This window comes from Mustela lutreola, chromosome 2 (genome assembly GCF_030435805.1).
Source record: "Mustela lutreola isolate mMusLut2 chromosome 2, mMusLut2.pri, whole genome shotgun sequence".
NCBI lineage: Eukaryota > Metazoa > Chordata > Mammalia > Carnivora > Mustelidae > Mustela > Mustela lutreola.
Genome location: NC_081291.1, coordinates 139334548 through 139352568, shown reverse-complemented (window position 1 = coordinate 139352568; position 18021 = coordinate 139334548). Strand labels below are relative to the sequence as shown.

Genomic DNA, 18021 nt, shown 5'->3' with positions numbered 1-18021 from the left:
AAGAATTAAAATTAAGAGGTAGAAGCACTAACAAGATGAGAAAAATTTTAGGCAGGAAAGAGGGAAGGTATAACATCAATTTATAGATAAGAAATAGCAGATAAGCCTCAGGAGTGAACAAGAATGTGAAGAATAGATAACTCACAAGAGCTAAATCATAAGTACATTTATACCAAGTTCTGGGTCATCTGCATACTGGCTAGCCCTTGGATATTGATATTAAAATGAATGGTTTGCTTATGACTATCCAAGGCCCTATTTTTGAAAGTGCAACTTTTATGTACAGTTTTGTAAATTGATAGTTCTGATCAGATTCCTGTGATTCTTTCCCAGGAGAGTACAGAGAGAGAGAGAGGAAGGCAGATCTTTTTACCCAGGTTGCCCTGTCATAAAATCACTTGCAGACTAGAGGTAGGATCTCTTGCACGTCAGAGAAGAGCGAGGCAGGCACCATTTCCAGAGACAGATTCAAAGACATAATAAGCAAAGAAAATGGGCTTGCAAATGGCCAGAGAGTTCAATTACTGAAGATCTTTAACCCCCATCCCATTCCAATGCCTCTATGCATTTGCTAAAGTATATGTATATACTGTGGTATTTACATTTCTCTGCAGTTCTAGCCATGATTATGTCTAGATATTGCCAACCACACTTTTAATATTATTCTTGTTTGCTGTATCTGTAAACCTTTTACAGTATGGCCTAATAAATTCTAGTCAGTAAACCATGAGATTCTCAAATCTCAAATACGTAGTCATGTTTAATTCATCCTTTTAATTCATCAGCTGGCATAAAAGAATCACATTCACCAATATGCCAGAGTGCTGTGCAACTACCTAGAAAATGAGATGGGAGTACCTGGGTGGGTCAGTGGGTTAAGCAGCTGCCTCTGCCTCAGGTCATGATTGCAAGGGTCCTGGGATGAAGTCCCGCATTGGGCTCGCTGCTCAGAGGGGTGCCTGCTTCTCTTCCCTCTGCTTGCTGTTAACCCTGCTTGTGCTCTGTCAAATAAACAAGTTTTTTTAAAATAAATAAAAATTTAAAATGAGGTGAATCTGTGTGTGTTGAATCCGTATGTACTCATATAGAAAGAGGTGTATAATGCTAAATGACAAAAGCAAAGTTCATAGCAGTATAATATAACACAATCCTTTTTGTGTAAATAAAAAGGACTATATTTAAGCTAGAAGATTATAAAAGATTTTTCTGGGAAGATATGCAAGACAATGGAGACCTCTGTAAGGGTAGGTGCACTGGCATGAGAAGGGAAGGTTTTAATTATCGTTTTAGGTTTCTGTACCATTTGAAGTTTTTACTATGTTCATAGTATTTTACTTATCTATACACTTGTATGTTTAGTACAAGATTATCTGAGTGATAAGACTATGGCCCAGTTTTGTTGTCTTCTTCATGCATTTCTGCATTTGAAAAAAAACTAATGTTTTTTTCTCATAGGATCACCATTCTCATTCCCTTCAATCTCTACTGCACTTCACCCCCTTTTATTGAAACTTTTACCTACTGATCTTCCAGATACTGTGTTGTTTTCTTCCTTATATAAAATATGTCTAATAATATCTATTTCACAGGTTGGTTATGATAATTAAATGTATGTAAAATGTCCAGTGAAGTGCCTGAAACATAGTAAAAAATTACATAACTGTTAGCTATTCATAGTTGAAAATTGGTGTTTTTTGTCACTCTTCCTAGCTACAAAGAATTTTTCTCTTTGGAACACCCACTTCCCCACTTTTAGCCCATGTGGCTTCAATGAAGCCAGCATGAGAGAGACTTAAGCCAATTAGAACATTCCATTCCCTTTGCAGAGACTGTTTCACAGGTGGCCCACGACTTTTATTCAAATAAGTGATGTGGAAGAAAAACTTCCCTTTTTCTCAAGACAATTTAGATTAGGTTTTCTATCACCTATGATCTAGAATCCATCCTGAGGCATTACTATAATTATTTCTCCTTCCTAGAGTCTAAGAATGGACATTTTCTGGTGCTATCCTCACTTTACAACCTTAAAAAACTAATCTATTTGTATGTTTTATTCATTCATATAGCACTGCCTCATCCTATTTTCTTTCCTATACTATATTCTTTGCCTCTGCTCCCACTGGATATATCTTTCCTAATCCCGACTGACATGAATAAAAGCAAACTCATTTTTCAAAAGTCTTTCCCCAAAACACTATTCTACTTCCTCACTTCCTATTTCTTTTGTTAAGATAGGTGAGAATTTCGGGAGCCTGGCTAGCTCAGTTGATTAAGCATCTGCCTTAAGCTCAGGTCAGATCCCAGGGTCCTAAGAAAGAGCCCCACTTCAGACTCCCTGCCTAGCAGGGAGCCTGTTTCTCTCTCTCCCTCTGCTGCTCCCTCTGCTTGTACTTTCTCTCTGTGTCAGATAAATAAAATCTTGAAGAAAAAAAAAAAAAGTGAGAATTCCAATAACATTCATGTACTAATATATAATATATAATGTATTTATGTACATATTACATGGATGCATATATATATTATGTGTATGTATAACAAAATATATAATATGTAAATGTATAATAACATTATATTATCAAGAGAAATAGTCATTACTATCTGTCCTGTTCTATAGCCAATTTATTAATCTTTTTTGTAAGATTTTATTTTTAAGTAATCTCTACACCTAGTGTGGGGCTCGAACCCACAACGTGAGATCAAGTGTTGCATGTTCGTTCCACCAACTGAGCCAGTCTTTTATAATTGTTTATATTGCTGTATTTATAATCCTTTTACAGTATGGCCTAATAAATTCTAGCCAGAAAATCTCAAATACGTAGTCATCTTTAATTCATCCTTTTAATTGATCAACTAGCATAAAAAAATAATCATATTCAACAATATGCCAGAGTGCTGTGCAATGATCTAGAAATGAGATGGGAGCACCTGAGTGGGTCAGTGGTTAAGCAGAAGCCATTGTCTCAGGTCATGACTCCTAGGGTTGGCACCCCAAACAATTTATTAATTTTGAACAACGTTCTCTAAGTATTCATTACTTATATAAATTCATATTTATTTATTTATTAGTTAATATCCAATTAATCCAAATACTCACAATTAACTAAAAACTTGAGATCTTTAAACATTTATCCACAAATCTAATATCAGACTTTATGAAATGCTGAAACTCATTAGAAGACAGACAAAATATATTATAATGATGACAAAACTTAAGTATGCACTTAAAGAATTGCAAATGTGGATTTAAATTCTAACTCTATTATTCTCTTTAAATTTATTTTTCTTTCTTCCTATGTGGTACAATTTCCCTTTTAAAATGTAAAACGTGAGGGTTCTTTTCTCAGACTGCCTGAAATTACACATAACGGTTATTAGATGATTTTGGATCAGAAAGATAAGGCTTGATTATACTTTACCAAATGACTGTTAAGTTAGTCCATCCCAATCTGACCAGATTCTTTTTATAATTAAACACTGTTATTTTCATGAGAAGTATCCAAAATATTGGAAGGAATTAATCAAGACTTTTTCTTGTGATTCTAATCTCTTCTCAAATCACTTCACTTATTCTAAGCGTCCTACTTTCACTTTAGATTTAGGTCTACTCTGTAGCTGTTTGTTATAAATATCTTTTCTATATTATACAACCTGGTTTAAGCTATTTTGAAAATATTTGTTCTGAGTGGAGCATAGTTAGGTTGAACTAAATCTAAATCAATAGGTTACTTAATTGATTTATTGAAATTGCATATCTTTCTCATCTGTCATTAAGACCTACTGCTGTTTATAGCAATCATCAAAGGCAGTAAAACTAGGAATTATCCATAACTTGTTTTTCTTTCTTTCTTCTCATCACTAGTTCGGGATTCACCAATAAAGAATATTATCTGACTGACTTTAGGTGTTTCGACTCTTAAACCTTAAAATCTTCAGAAGCTATAGATTTTTTCCCCCCAAATGTTCCTGGATATTTTTCCATTCTACTGTGTAGGCACTTCTCCCTCCACATGAGAGACTGTATACTAATAATTCAGTTCAGCCATGCCTGATGTAAGTCTTTCTCCTCTTTAACACATCCTACTTAACTATCATTATTTTTTTTCTTTTTTAACCAAGTCATTCCTTAGCTCAAAATTTTTCTAATAAGTGTTTCCTCTATATCATATCTAACATGCTCAATCTGGCTTTCAAGACCCTTCATAAGCTGATTTTCTAACTTGACATCCCATTATTCATCCTTAGCACATGCCCTAATAAGGTCAATGTCATAAACACAGTATTATCAAATGCTTCACATGTGTACTAGATAATTATAAACAATCCTATGAGGCAGACATTATATACTGATTTTTATAATAAATATTCTCAAAGAGATTGATAAATTGAGTAAACTGTCCAGGAACGTAGCTAAAAAAATGATGGGACTTGGGATTTTGTTACGGTACATCTTTCTACTACATCATCTCCATGACTCTTTTACACCACTCAGTTTGGTCTAGTCTTTGCTTTTTTCACGATTGATATCTCTCTGACTCAGGGTTTGTAGTGTTTTATAAACTCTGAAAAGAAGCCTTCAAACAGAATCACTACATTTTCTTGATATGCCTACGAGCCAAAAATTTTTTTCATTGAGTTTTACTGTCTGTAATTTGTCTTATGAAAACAATAATTTTTTCAACTTTAAAAATAAAGGTATATTATTGGGTGATGGGCATTAAGGAGGGTACCTGATTGTAATAAGCACTGGGTGTTATACGAAACAGATGAATCACTAGATTCTGCCCCTGAAACTAATAATACACTATATGTTAAGTAAATATAGTAAGTAAATATAAAAATAAATAGGGACGCCTGGGTGGCTTGGTCAGTTAAGTGTCTGCCTGGGCTCAGGCCCAGGTCGTGATCTCAGAGTCCTGGGATTGAGTCTGGCATCTGGCTTCTTGTTCAGCGGGAAACCTGCTTCTTCCTCTATCTGCCGTTCCCCCTGCTTGTGCTCTCTCTGACAAATGAATATCTTTTTTAAAAAGATAAAAAATAAATTTAAAATAAAAATAAATAAATAAATGTGTATTCTAGTACTGAGTCAATGTTCCTGCTAACCACACTGAACCTCACCAAATTCTTAGTTTGTAAGGGGTGTCCTCCACACCCCACTTGAGAATCTCTGAACCTGACTTTATGCTCCTGGGGCAAGACTCATACTACTTACTTAGAATGGTAACATAAATTCATTTATAAAGCAGATTTATGGGAGCTTTACTGTGACGGGCCCTAGGTATGCAAAGGTTAAAGGGGAAAAGAAGACTCCCAGTTCTCATAGTCAAACTAAGCGTCGCTGAATAAATACATCATTGGAGGTAGTCAAATCAACCAGTGGTTAACATAATAGGAGATTAGGACCACATTTGAGAAAGTAATCAAAGTTCTGGGAAAACCAAGTCCGCAAAAAAAAAGCACAAACACACAGAATTCTGTTTACAGTTTCAGCAGCGGAAAGGGTGGGGGGCTGGGGGGAGGAAGGGTTAATTAGGAATTCCACTGAATCTCAATCACCTTACTACCAGGATCACAGACTACAGGTTAAAAATCGACTAACAAAACTAAGTTTTCTTGGAACAGGAATACTTGCTTAATAATCCTGATTATGCCTTGCACAACGCAACGTATTCAAAAGTTACTTAAGAAATATTTTCCGATCGATAATTTTCTCATGAAGATAACCAGATGACATCAACAAATCATTTTTTCCATTACGGAATCTTTCAATCAAATGATTTCAAAAGCCCGAAATCCCCTTTCACTCGTGACACTAACGACCTAACACCAATGAATTCGGAAATTATTTTGCTAACCACATATATATAGACCATACAATCATTCACGAATTCAGGATTTTTGTTGTTTTTGTCTTTCTACTCCTTCCAAACTCCCTAGGGCTTCCTGCTTCGCGTCCCAAAAGCTACGTCCAGAGCCCCACTGCCTCCACGGAGATGGAAAAATAACTGATGCTCTATGTCACATACACTATTAAAGCAAGTAAGGTGGGGTCCATTGATGGTCACAATTTCCAAACCCCCTCCTCACCACATCCAGAGGTGAAGAGATTTACCTTAAGTTCCAGGAAAGCAGTGGCGATTGCTCCCACAGAGCTAGGACCAGTTACCAAGAAACCTCCCGACCTCCCCGTCACCATAGTGACTCCTGCTAGCTACGCACACTCCTTCTTCTCGCGATACTTCCCCATCGCGGGTCACCCGATCCCGCCCTCTTTTTAAGGGACGTTAGTGGACGACTGAGTCCTCCTCCAGCTGTGGGTGGAGCCCTACTGGTTTTTTTCCTCTCGTTCACCATTCTCCAGATTGGTGTTTTTAAGAAAAACATTTTTATAAAAATACTGCTGCCGTAGGAGTCAGACAAAACAGTGTTTCGCTCTACCTTTTAACTTATTATAAAAGTGCCCTGGCACAAGGGTCCCGCCAGGAGTTCGCGCATGCGTGTAAACGACCAGAAGATGGCGGTGGTAATCGCCGCATTTTTTTCAAATTAGTGGTTCCCAGAAAGCATTGCGCGCATTTGTAACGAATTTCCGTTCGAGTTTGTATTTTAGGCGCCATTTTCGAGTGAAGGACCCGGAGCCGAAACACCGGTAGAAGCGGGGGTGCTATACAACGGTTTCCAGCTTCGGTGTGCGTGGACTACCCCGCAGGTAAAGTACTTCTTTTCCTGATCAGGTTGTCACACTGTTACTTCCTGCCCCGTCTGCGGGCGCCTGGAAAGTAGAGGCCTTGAGCTGGAGCCGCCGAAGTCCGCTCTGGGCTGAGGCTGCCGCCCGGAGATTTCTTTCGCTGTCACCCCTCCCCCCTCGGCCGCCTCCCGGCAGTCGGGACTCCCGCGCGCTTCTCGCGGGCGCCACTTCTCTGAGCTACTTAAGCGTCTCTCGGCGGGGGTGCGGGGGACGCAGACTCTAAGCCTCACGGATCTTTTCTCAGAAATCCTGGTCTCTGTCGGGGAAAGGGCGTCTCCCCTGCCCCGGCCCCCTGACCTTCTCTCTTCTCTCAAGGGAATAATCACCGGGTCTGAACCCTTAGTGGTGACCTTTTGTAGTTTATTGTCCAACGAGATTCCGCAACGGGCCCCGGAGGGACAGACCCCGCCACCCCAAGATGACTGAGCTGGAGCAGGCGCTATTTATGTCTGATTTGGAAGTCGAGAGTGGTCGACCCCAGTCTCCTGCCGCCTTTCCGGGTCGGACGGTGTCGAGGAGACCTGGAAGCGCCGGGCCGTCAACGGCACCGAGAGCTAAATGGCGGGGAAAGTAGGCGGCGAGTCGCCGGTTAGTCTTCTTAGCTACTCTAGGAAGAGTGGATAGTCCCCCCGAACCTGAAGCTAATAGAACTCTTCTCGCAGAGTCCGTGCGCTTGCTTCTCTAACCCCCGCAGCGTGGGAATGTCAGTAAATGCCGGCGTATAGGAATTATTTCGTTAGGAAGTTAAAGGATAAGATTCTTACACCTGTGGGGGGACGGGAGTAGGGGGCATTAAGGAAATAAAAAGAACTTAGGCAGTTCTATCCTTGCTTGACAACCAGGCACGTCTAGGTTTTCCCACTCGCTTCGGACTTAAAACGAATCCCGCCTTTTGGGCACTTGGGTTTTTCGTGCCTTCTTTATCGAGCACCCCGCTGGCGTCGAGCGGCGTATTTTAAACTGGGCTCTCGGAAACTGGCAGAGTTTTTCCCCTGAGTGGGAAGGGGTGGGGGCTGAACCCATCCGACGCGGGCTCCAGCGAGGAATGTACCGGTACTGTCCTGCGGCTCGGCGGGCTGACTTGCCCCTGGCTCTCCCCCGGCCCCAGCGACCATGCCCCGCAAAGGCACCCAGCCTTCCACCGCCCGGCGCAGAAGGGAAGAGCCGCCTCAGTCCCCGGACGGCACCAGCAGCGACGCGGAGCCTGAACCCCCGCCCGGCCGCGCGGGCAGCCCGGCCCCTGCTACCGCAGGTGAGTACCCCACCGCGACTCCCTCGGAAAACGCGCTAGGAGACCATTGTGGGTCCGCGCCTAACCCGGGACTGACTGGTGTTTGGAGGCGTGGAGGTGAGGGGCTGCGGAGTTGATGACTGTAGGTCGCGTGTCGGTCCCATAGAGCAGCTCAAGAAAGCGATTTGGCAATTTTCAGAGATCAGAGTGTTCGTGCAATTTCTATGTAACGGTGCTGGTGGGTATTAGGGCAAGTATGTGGCTACAGTTATGAATTTGTGGCCTTGTATTTCCACCGAAGTCGGTAAGCCAATAGCTAGTATACAGTTTTCTAGGACAGAATTAACATGATTGCATCTTTAAAGTTGCTTGACCATAACTTAACTTACCTGGTCTTAAATTGCGTTTAAAGAGAGAATAATTTACTCGAAACTACTGTAACTTTTTTGAGTACAGGAATTGGGTGACATTAGAAAGCCCCTGTGACAGGGTCGCTGGAGCTCTTGAGGGTGCAAAGTTAAGGTTCCCGGTACTCAGAGATAAGCGGAATAGAGCCTTAGGATTTAACCACCTGTTTAAGGTGAGGAGCAGAGAATCACGTTGTTCTGGTTTTCCCAGACCTGCTTTATGTTGTAGCATTTTGACTCTTAAAGAGATGTATTTTTGTAGGTTATTTCTTTTGAGAATTTCTTTCTTTATAAAACTAAGCTGAAAGATTTTCATTTCTCCTGAATTTAGGATAACACATTGAAGTGGAAAATACAGATTCCTAGATTTCATAAATAACATTTCTCCAAAAATTAGCAAGCAGTAGTTCTCCGAACTAATTGCACTAATATAGGCTTTTCCCCCCTTGCTTTCCCTTTCCTTTGACTGACCTAGAGACTCCAAGTGAGGAAATTGATAATAGAAGTTTAGAAGAAATTTTGAATAGCATCCCTCCTCCCCCGCCTCCAGCAATGGCCAATGAAGCTGGAGCTCCTCGGCTTATGATAACTCATATTGTAAACCAGAACTTCAAATCCTATGCTGGGGAAAAAATTCTGGGACCTTTTCATAAGGTATTTGACTGTTTTAAGTAACTATTATAGGGTCATGTGTTTTTATTACAAGATGAATAAATCAGTTTTATCATGTTCATCCTGATTGACAACAAATGGTATGTTTCCTGTGTTTTTAACAACTGAAATTAATTTTTGTTTATACTGGTTATCTTTGGTACGACTTTAGCTGTTAAGTTTCCCCTCACAGAATAGAATTGGTGAGTTTTTTGTTTGAAGGAAGTATTTTCTCTATTAGAATGAATTTTGTAAAAAGTGAGTTAGAATGAGAATATGGTCTTATTAAAGGTGTTGAAGCTCGTGATAAAGGAGAACATGATGTAAGAAAACAAATTGAAATGAAACCTTTTAAATACTTAATAGTTTTGCTGCAAGTAAAAAAGGCAAGCACTTTAAATTAAATCAGTTGTATGGTATGAACTTTTTAACTTTAATTTTTTTTCTGTTCTTTTTATGCAGCGCTTTTCCTGTATTATTGGGCCAAATGGCAGTGGCAAATCCAATGTTATTGATTCTATGCTTTTTGTGTTTGGCTATCGAGCACAAAAAATAAGATCTAAAAAACTTTCAGTACTAATACACAATTCTGATGAACACAAGGACATTCAGAGTTGTACTGTAGAGGTTCATTTTCAGAAGATAATTGATAAGGTAAGGGACTTTGGAGTATTTAGTTATTTGCAATTTCAAGTACGGAACATAAGATTTCCATACATTGTGCATTTATTATTTTTGGCTTAAATTGGCTTTTTAAAAAATCAGCGTATGTTTAAAGCAGAACAGATAATTATTTTATTACCCCCCAGATCTGATTTCATTACCTCCAGACCATATTTTCTTTTTGAGTAGTGTTGGTGGCAGCTGTTACACTTAAAATATTAAAATTTGTAGCCAGGGGAATGAATTATATGTAGCTCATTGTAGTACTTACCTTTTTAGAATAAAACATTGAGTATAATCCTGAGTGCCATCGAGGCATTCTTTCACTATAAATTTTGGGTTCGTTTTTAAAGTTGTTTTTATTGCTTTCAGATAAATTTCTTAAATTTGAAAATGTTACAAATGTTACTAATTTTACCATCTCCATTATTTTAATTCACATTAATGTTATTAGTTGTCTGTAATATGAAAAAACTCTGCTTCAGTTTAAACTATCCTTTATAAATAAAACCACCCTTTTAAAACAGGGAAAAGGCAAAGTTGATATGTTTTCTAGAAAAACAATTTTAGGTAAAATATTTAGCTTATTTACATGGTTCTGCTAGTACTCGTTTTTTTTCTTATCTGTTGAATAGCTAACGTTGGAAATTCATGGCTTAAAACTGACCGGTTGGAACCTAAAAATATAGAAACCTTCATAGTGAAGCGAGGATGTGACTTGGCTTCTAAGTTTTGTTTTTTAGATTTTTTTTTAACATAATGGACTTTAATAAAATTTACATGATGGCATCTATTTTGTTTCTTAGTGCTTTTTTATTGTACAATTTAGGTTAGAAAATGATTGCCAGTAAATCAGGTTTGATTTCTTTGCTTATTGTAATTATGTTTGATTTGTGTAAATTTTAAAAGCCATAATTTCAGAATGGGAAAGCTTTTAAGGGAAAGCAACTTTTTAATATTAAAGTAGATTTACACTTCATTTTTAAAAATTTGTTTGATTTTTCTAGAAATTGGAGGAATGTAGTGAATTCTTTGCAGTTCTTTATACCTTTCATTAATAGAATATTGTTTACCAAAAAGCAGGGGGTGGGGGGAGGATTAAGCCATGTTATGCCATTATTACCTTCCTTTCCTTGGATCATTTCTTGCAGCTTTTAAAAAATGGGACTAGTAATTTAATCTGTCAACATGGCTTGATAATTTAGATGAGTTTGTTTCAGATATGGTGAGATTCTTTTCTCACTTCAAATGCCCTTTTTCTCAGTCAAATATATTTTGACTTGTTTGGAAGTGGGTTTTTTGTTTTGTTTCTGTTTGTTTGGCCTTTTGCTTTTTGTGATCTATGAGTAAGAGATCAGAACTTGGAGGCTATTCTTTGCTCAGAGGGTTATGTCTTAGAACTATTGCCAGTTTATGTGCATGTTGAAGTTTTTAATCCATAGAATTGGTTTGAATATGAAGAGAATGAAATTTGGTGCAGACCTGTGACTTAATACCAACAGTTGTTTTCTGGTTTTGTTTTTATGCAAAACAGGAAGGGGATGATTATGAAGTCATTCCTAACAGTAACTTCTATGTATCCAGAACTGCCTACAGAGATAATACTTCTGTCTATCACATAAGTGGGAAAAAGACAACGTTTAAGGATGTTGGAAATCTTCTTCGAAGCCATGGAATTGACCTGGACCATAATAGATTTTTAATCTTGCAGGTAAGTTTTATTAAAGACTTAAGAGAGTCTCTTCTTTTTCTTTCTTTCTTTTTTTTTTTCCCCTCAATAAAGTTTAGAGGGTTATCCCCCTGTTGGATGAATCCTGTATTATTGAGGCCTTAAAGTACTGTAGCAGCACATCATGGTTTACATACTACAGTCAAGATGCGAATCATTATTTGCTGCTCTAGAAATTTAAGGAAATTCATTCAAAACTATTTTCACCATAAGATGCTTGTTTTATGTTTGGATGGACTGACATACTTGTTCCGCTCTAGCAGCACGTAAATATTGGCGTAGTGAAATAAATATTAAACACCAATATTATTGTGCTGCTTTAGCGTGACAGGGATATTACAGCTTTTTATTGTTATTGTTTATATTTTCCTTTAAGACAATATTTTAAATGAGATTCATTATCTTTTAATAGTCCTTTACTTTTGTTCTTATCTGTACTAATTTTAAATAGCACAAAAATGAACTCTGTACACATGGTGTTTGACGATTTTACTTCAGTGCCTTACTTTTTTTTTTTTTTTTTACCTTGGCATGGTTAACTAAAAGCTTACCAAGCTGGTTTTTGTTTTGGTTAGAATGGCCTACTTGAACTACTAAATATTGGAAGACAAGAAAATAACTCCTATGTCATTATGAAATATCACAACTCTTTAAAGTCTTTTTAGAGAGGTATAAAACTAATACCTGGTGTTAAGTTGAATTTTATTAGGAACCCTGTGTTCCCTGAGTAAAGATATGTTTTACCAGTCTTGCCTGGTAAGAAAAATACCTAATTTCTTTTGTCTTCCCTTCAGAAAGTTATTAGTGTAAAACATGGCTTTGTCAGATATATTAATTCCTTTTTGATTTGAAGCTCCTTTCTTTTCCTGTGTTCTATCCAGACCCTCCCAAGAGCATAATTATTAAAACAAAACTATATTGTGATGTAAAATAGCTGCTGGTATTCTTTAATGTCTTATGCTACTGATTTTAAACTAAGTTGGGAATTTTGATTTGGTATTGAAAGTTTCATTAGGATGCCTGAGTGTTCTCAGTCAATTCCCATTGTTCTAGAATGACTTCTGTTACTATCTTTTGTTACCAGGCATGGTACATTTGTAATACTTCTGTAACCCAGACTTATTTAAAAATGAATATTGGGGGAAATCAGCTGCAGATATATTTCTTAACAGAATTTGTATTTACAAAATATGAAAATAAAGCTGTGTGTATTTGTGTATGTATGTTTGTCTTTAATCAAATTTAACTTATATAGACTTTCATATTCTAGGATTTGGTTTGGTTAATTATGGATTATAAGTTATTTCACTCTATAATACTATATTTTATAATAGCATTTTGCAGGACCCTATTCTTGTGTTTATTTTTGTTTATTATTTGCTGTTTACTGTCATCCTGGGATAATTGGTTAAAATTTTACATCTGTGCCAAGATTCCTCAAAATAAAGTATACTGCATTTTAACCCCTGTAAGGGTAATTTTTTTTCCTTTGGCGCATCCTCTCTATATAATTCCATAACAAAGGAAGGTAAATAAAGTCATAACTTCCCAAAGAAGTAAATAACAGTAATTTTTTAATGTCAATTTCGTTAAACATGTACTTCTGAAGTACCTGAGCTTATGCCATTTGTCCTCCTATAATCACAACCTTTTTGTGTCCTTCTAACAAATTATTTAAAGCATTTTTAATATCAAGGTAAACTTCCTAAGTAACAGATTTTCCATTTGATTAAGTTGACAGGTAGGAACCTTAGGAATTCACTTGTTAGGAAGAAGAAATAAAGATTGGACTAGGTAGAATAATGATGCCCTATTTAAAAGTTTGAGGGAGAGTGACAGTGGTTTCTATGGATGTTTAATTCCTTTTCAAAAGTTTAGACTCCTGCACTAACTTTTTAAAGCAGTTGAAGGTAAGTAAAAACTATGGTTTTTTAATTATCTTCTCTCCCATTGAAGATTTCTTTTAATGTGATTTGGGAGGCTGGGAACTTGGAGACAGCATAATATCAAAACAAAAGTGCTTAGTTTGACTAAAACATATAGACTGGCCAGTGATCATGCTAAGTAATCTGAATTAGGTAAAGTGAATATTGATTTTTAAGATTAAACACCATTAAATTTTAGAAGTCCATAACAGTAAAAAAAAAAAAAAAATTGCAGTGTTTATATTGATTTAGTAGTTTTTTGAAGTAGACATTTCTAGTATTTGGATCCATTTTAAATTGCATCAGTTGATTCAAGTGAGTACATGATGAGGCTATGTACGAAAATGATATAAAAGATACAGAAATGGTTAAGCCCTGTTTCTTGTCCTTAGAGGGATGCACACATGCCTTCAAAAAGTGTTAGATTATAATTGGCCATTGTACTTCTCGTGTTTGTACATGTCCTCATTTATATTTACCTTAATTTCAAAGCCTTTGTCCCCTTGTAATAACTGTTGGTGCAAATAAGTAGGGTTTTGTTAGGTCTCCATAACATTTCATGGTAACTCTGACTTATAAATGAGATTTAATTGGTTTTGGAACATTTGTTCCAAAGTTAAAAGAATGATAACCTTAATGCTTTTATGGCAGTTCAAAATTACACTAATGATTGCTGTCTCCGGAACAGTTTTGTAAACTCCTAAAAGCTACAACTATTAAAGAAATTTTAGTTTTGTCAAAGTTTTCAATTTTCTATACTTCTTGTCTTCATTATTATAAAATCTGAGATAGAACTTTAAATAAGAACCAAGACTTTTTTCTTCTTGGGTAGTAATTTGGAAATAGGTAACTCAGACCTTTGTTAATCCAGTTTATCTATTGTTCCTTTTTCTTTCCAGTTTATTTTTCCCAAGCCTGGCATGTCATACAAACTATTTCGGTTATAGTCTTAGCTGTAGAAATTAGTCTGTGCTATTTCAAGAGTTTTTTAGCTTTATCAGTTACCCAAAAGTATCTGATTCAACAGCCTCAGCTGTGAAAGAAGCTACTCCTAAGCAACCAGAATAGACATCAAGCTGTCTACCTACTAAAGCATTATCCTTTCTATTTATGTATGTATTTTAGGCCGATACTAACCTTGGTGATTTGGTCTGTTGTCCTCTGACGCTGACAAAGAGCAAATTAGAATAAAAATTTACTAGCAGAATATAAAGGACAATAATTTATGGTACAGGGGAAAGTAGAGAAAATAAAAAGGTTATCAAGACAATATAAAAATTCAAAGCCCAGGAGTGTCTGGGTGGCCCAGTTGGTTGAGCGTTTCACTCTTGGTTTCTCCTCAGGTCATGATCTCAAGATGGAGAGCTTCAGTCTTGCATCTAGCTCTATGCTCAGCAGGGATTGTGCTTGTCCCTCTCCCTCACCCTGTACCTCTTCCCCATGCTCCAGTGTGTGGGCGCTTGTGATCTCTCAAATAAAATCTTCGAAAATTTTAGAGCCCAGTAAATCGGGGCCATTTAATTTTGATGCAAACACCCATATTTATCATAAGAATCCTTCAAGCCTTTTTAGGAAAAAAGTTTTAATATAGCTCTGGACTTGAGTTTCTTGTGGTTCATACTTGCTAAAATTTGGATTCTGTATGAATTAAGAATAAAGAGCATCATACCTATTTCTTAGATTTTTAAGTTGTGTATTTCTATTTCTATAAAATAAGTTATCAAAAATAGTGCAACTGAATCACAATATCCTGATTTGCCACCTATTTTAGTGAGTTAAGGTTCAAGCCCTTGGTTATTATAAGTATTTTTTTGAAATAATGTTTGCAATTTCTGTTACTCTTAAAAACCATAGTTGGTATTTTACATAGTTGCTTAATGTCTCTGATAGAATTAAAGTTTGTAGTAAAGAACAGCAAAAGGGGGGGGGGGGCTTGAAATCTTACTCCGTCTCCTGAAGGTATAGAAGCTAGAGATACCTGGAGGCCTGTAGGGCTTGTCTGGCTTCAGATGCTAATATGAGAGCAACTTGAAATTTTTTTATGTTTTCATGCTGTCATTATTTGTGATTTAGGGCCTTGATATGGATGGGTGACTTTAAATTTAGGTTGATGCTTTCGAATCATTTCTGAAATGTATGAGCATATAACTTATGCCCTAAATTAAAACTATATTGTATAATTTCACATGGGGTTAGGTATGTTTTCAGCAGTGGGGGTAGGGGAATGGTTTTCCAGGCACAGATTGTGAACTCCCAGTATATATGAAATGATGTAAAATGGAAAAAGAAGAAAGCAAATAGTAGCAGGTGGTAAAGCAGGCAAAGAACATCAAGGAACAGAGCCATAAGAAAAGTCCCAGGTTGTCACTGGAGTTGCACAGTAGTTCTAATAAGTCAAATGACAGGTGGAGGCCTGAATGTTCTAGTAGCCTGTTGAATCAGTAGTACTAATCTAATAATAACTGTCTGGGGAAAGAAAGAGTGCCATGTAACAATTTAAAACTGAATGTTTTGTGGCACTTGGAATGGAACTATTTTGATTCATAAATGTCCTTGTCTTAACTTTAGCATTTTTATTTTTAACAGACTGCCGCCTTATTAGAATTAAAAAAATCATAGCTATATAGCCATCATTTTAACTGGGGAGGGAAGAACAAGTAACCCAAAAGAAGCTGCCACTATGTTTTACTCAAAGTTAGGCAGTCTCCTAATAGCATTATTCCATCTCTTGAGTAATTTTGGCCAGGAAAAGTATAATGCCTTTAGGAATATTTTTGTCAGTGTAAACTTCTACACTGAGTCCTAACTTCTGGCTATCCGAAAAGCAGCTACTCGAATAATACCGTATGCCCCTTTGTCTAAGATTTAAATTCTCTTGGCCTAGTTTTTCAATCCTCTTAAAACAGGTGTTCAGATACTCAAATTGAATTAGGCAGTATATTAAATTATCAGATGTCAGATATTTTTTGTTAAATATAAACCCAAAAAGAGTCCTATCTCAAATTAGTGATTCTCAGCTGGGTGTAGTTTTACATCCCTATCCTCGGGATATTGAGCATTGTCTGGAGACACTGGGTTGTTACAGCTGAGGGCGGGGCGGTATGCTCCTGGCATCTAGTGTGTAGAGGTCAGAGATACTACAAAGCATCCTGTAATGCCTAGCAAAACTCCCCACAACAAAGAATATCCAGCCCAAAATGTGAGTAGTGTTGCTGTTGATAAAACCTGCCTCCTTAAAAACTTTGATAAGACTCTATGCTTCCTCAAGGGCTGATGTTTGCTTGTTGTAATCCCAAACTTTGGATGTTATTCCAGGTTTAATCCTAAAACTTAAAGCTAATACTGTAAACATAATACTGTAAACATATTGAAAGCAGAATAAAAGGTTTTTTATAAATATCTACATATTTTAAAGATTTTATTTATTTATTTGACAGAGAGAAATCACAAGTAGATGGAGAGGCAGGCAGAGAGAGAGAGGGGGAAGCAGGCTCTCTGCTGAGCAGAGAGCCCGAAATATCTACATATTTTAAACACTTAGTTAAAACACTATACATTACTGAAGGTTACAGAGAAATAAAAAAATAACAAGCTCTCTGGATAACATTTTACTTTGTGTTTGATAATAATGTTCTGTTGTGTTAAACTATAGAAAGGTGATAGTGTACAAAAATGTTATTTTTTTAAATGATTAGATTTAAAATGAACTGTTTCTAAGTTTGTTGGGGGGGGGGTGGTATTTGTTGTGTTTTTTGTTTTGTTTTTAAGTAGACTCCATGCCCAACGTGGGGCTTAAACTCACAGCCCTGAGATTAAGAGTGGCATGCTCTACAGACGAAGCCAGCCAAGTGCCCAAAGTTGTTTTTTTTTGTGTTTTTGTTTGGTTTTGGGTTTTGTTTTGTTTTTTCTTATTTTTATGTGGGAGCTTTTAGTAAATATGACTTTGTCATTACATTGGCAAGATTTACTCCAGATTTTTGAGATTTATTCATAAATACTTTGAATATTTAAATTGAGGAAGTGGTATGCTTTTTATGGGTATTCTTGATTTTTTTCACCCTTGTTATTTTGCTGAAATAAAGTTGTAGTATATATTTTTTCTTCTTGCCTCATCTTCTGTTGTAATAGCACAAGCAGGCTTGTGCTGTGAAGTAAAGCAGCAGCATTTTGCCTCAGCATGTTTAGACAAAATTTTCTCCACCATGAAACTAAGTGGCTGCCTGGCAATCAGCCTTGAAGGTTACTGATTGTGCATTTTTCTTCTTTTTTCCTTTGTAATTAAATTACATAAATACAAATAATGCTAATCTAAGAATTTTAATTATACTTTAAAGTGGTTATATTAATTGCAATTAAGTTTTCCAAATTCATATGTACCATGACCTTTAGTTTTCGGTCATTTGGATGTCTTGTAGTAAGTAGGTAATTTTCTTTTTTTTTTTAATGGTCTTGATTTTAGGAAGTTAGGGCATTAAATTTGAGATGTCCTTATAGAGTCCAGCACTTGTTGAGGAACTCAACACCAGGTTTATAGAGAAAGTTGAATAACGTACCATCTTGGGACAAGATTCCTACTACAGTTGAGCTATGAGGGATCTTTTTGAAAATTCATTGTTTCAGAACAGGAGCTCTAATTAGGTTATTAAGAATTGATAATGTTGCCAAAGTAA

The 18021-nt window shown here is 36.7% G+C and overlaps 2 protein-coding genes across 13 annotated transcripts in view; one reads left to right on the top strand and one right to left on the bottom strand.

The window, feature by feature from the left end:
• IFT80 (intraflagellar transport 80) overlaps window positions 1–6241 on the bottom strand; it is a 124992-nt gene extending 118751 nt beyond the window's left edge. For all 11 annotated transcript variants that reach the window (XM_059163641.1, XM_059163640.1, XM_059163644.1 and 8 more), the window contains exons 1-2: window positions 6110–6241; window positions 859–1001 (exon numbers count right to left, since the gene is read on the bottom strand). The gene's annotated coding sequence lies outside the window, so the exon portion shown is untranslated. The remainder of the gene's footprint in view (window positions 1–858; window positions 1002–6109) is intronic.
• A 323-nt stretch (window positions 6242–6564) lies between these two features.
• Window positions 6565–18021, top strand: part of SMC4 (structural maintenance of chromosomes 4) — a 36410-nt gene continuing 24953 nt past the window's right edge. The window contains exons 1-5 of one of the 2 annotated variants that reach the window (XM_059163631.1): window positions 6565–6706; window positions 7854–7997; window positions 8859–9037; window positions 9497–9688; window positions 11232–11408. In XM_059163631.1, the coding sequence (XP_059019614.1) occupies window positions 7859–7997; window positions 8859–9037; window positions 9497–9688; window positions 11232–11408 (687 nt within the window). In that variant the 5' untranslated portion in view covers window positions 6565–6706; window positions 7854–7858. Of the gene's footprint in view, window positions 6707–7853; window positions 7998–8858; window positions 9038–9496; window positions 9689–11231; window positions 11409–18021 lie in introns of those variants that run through there. The other variant, XM_059163632.1, reaches the window with a different exon arrangement.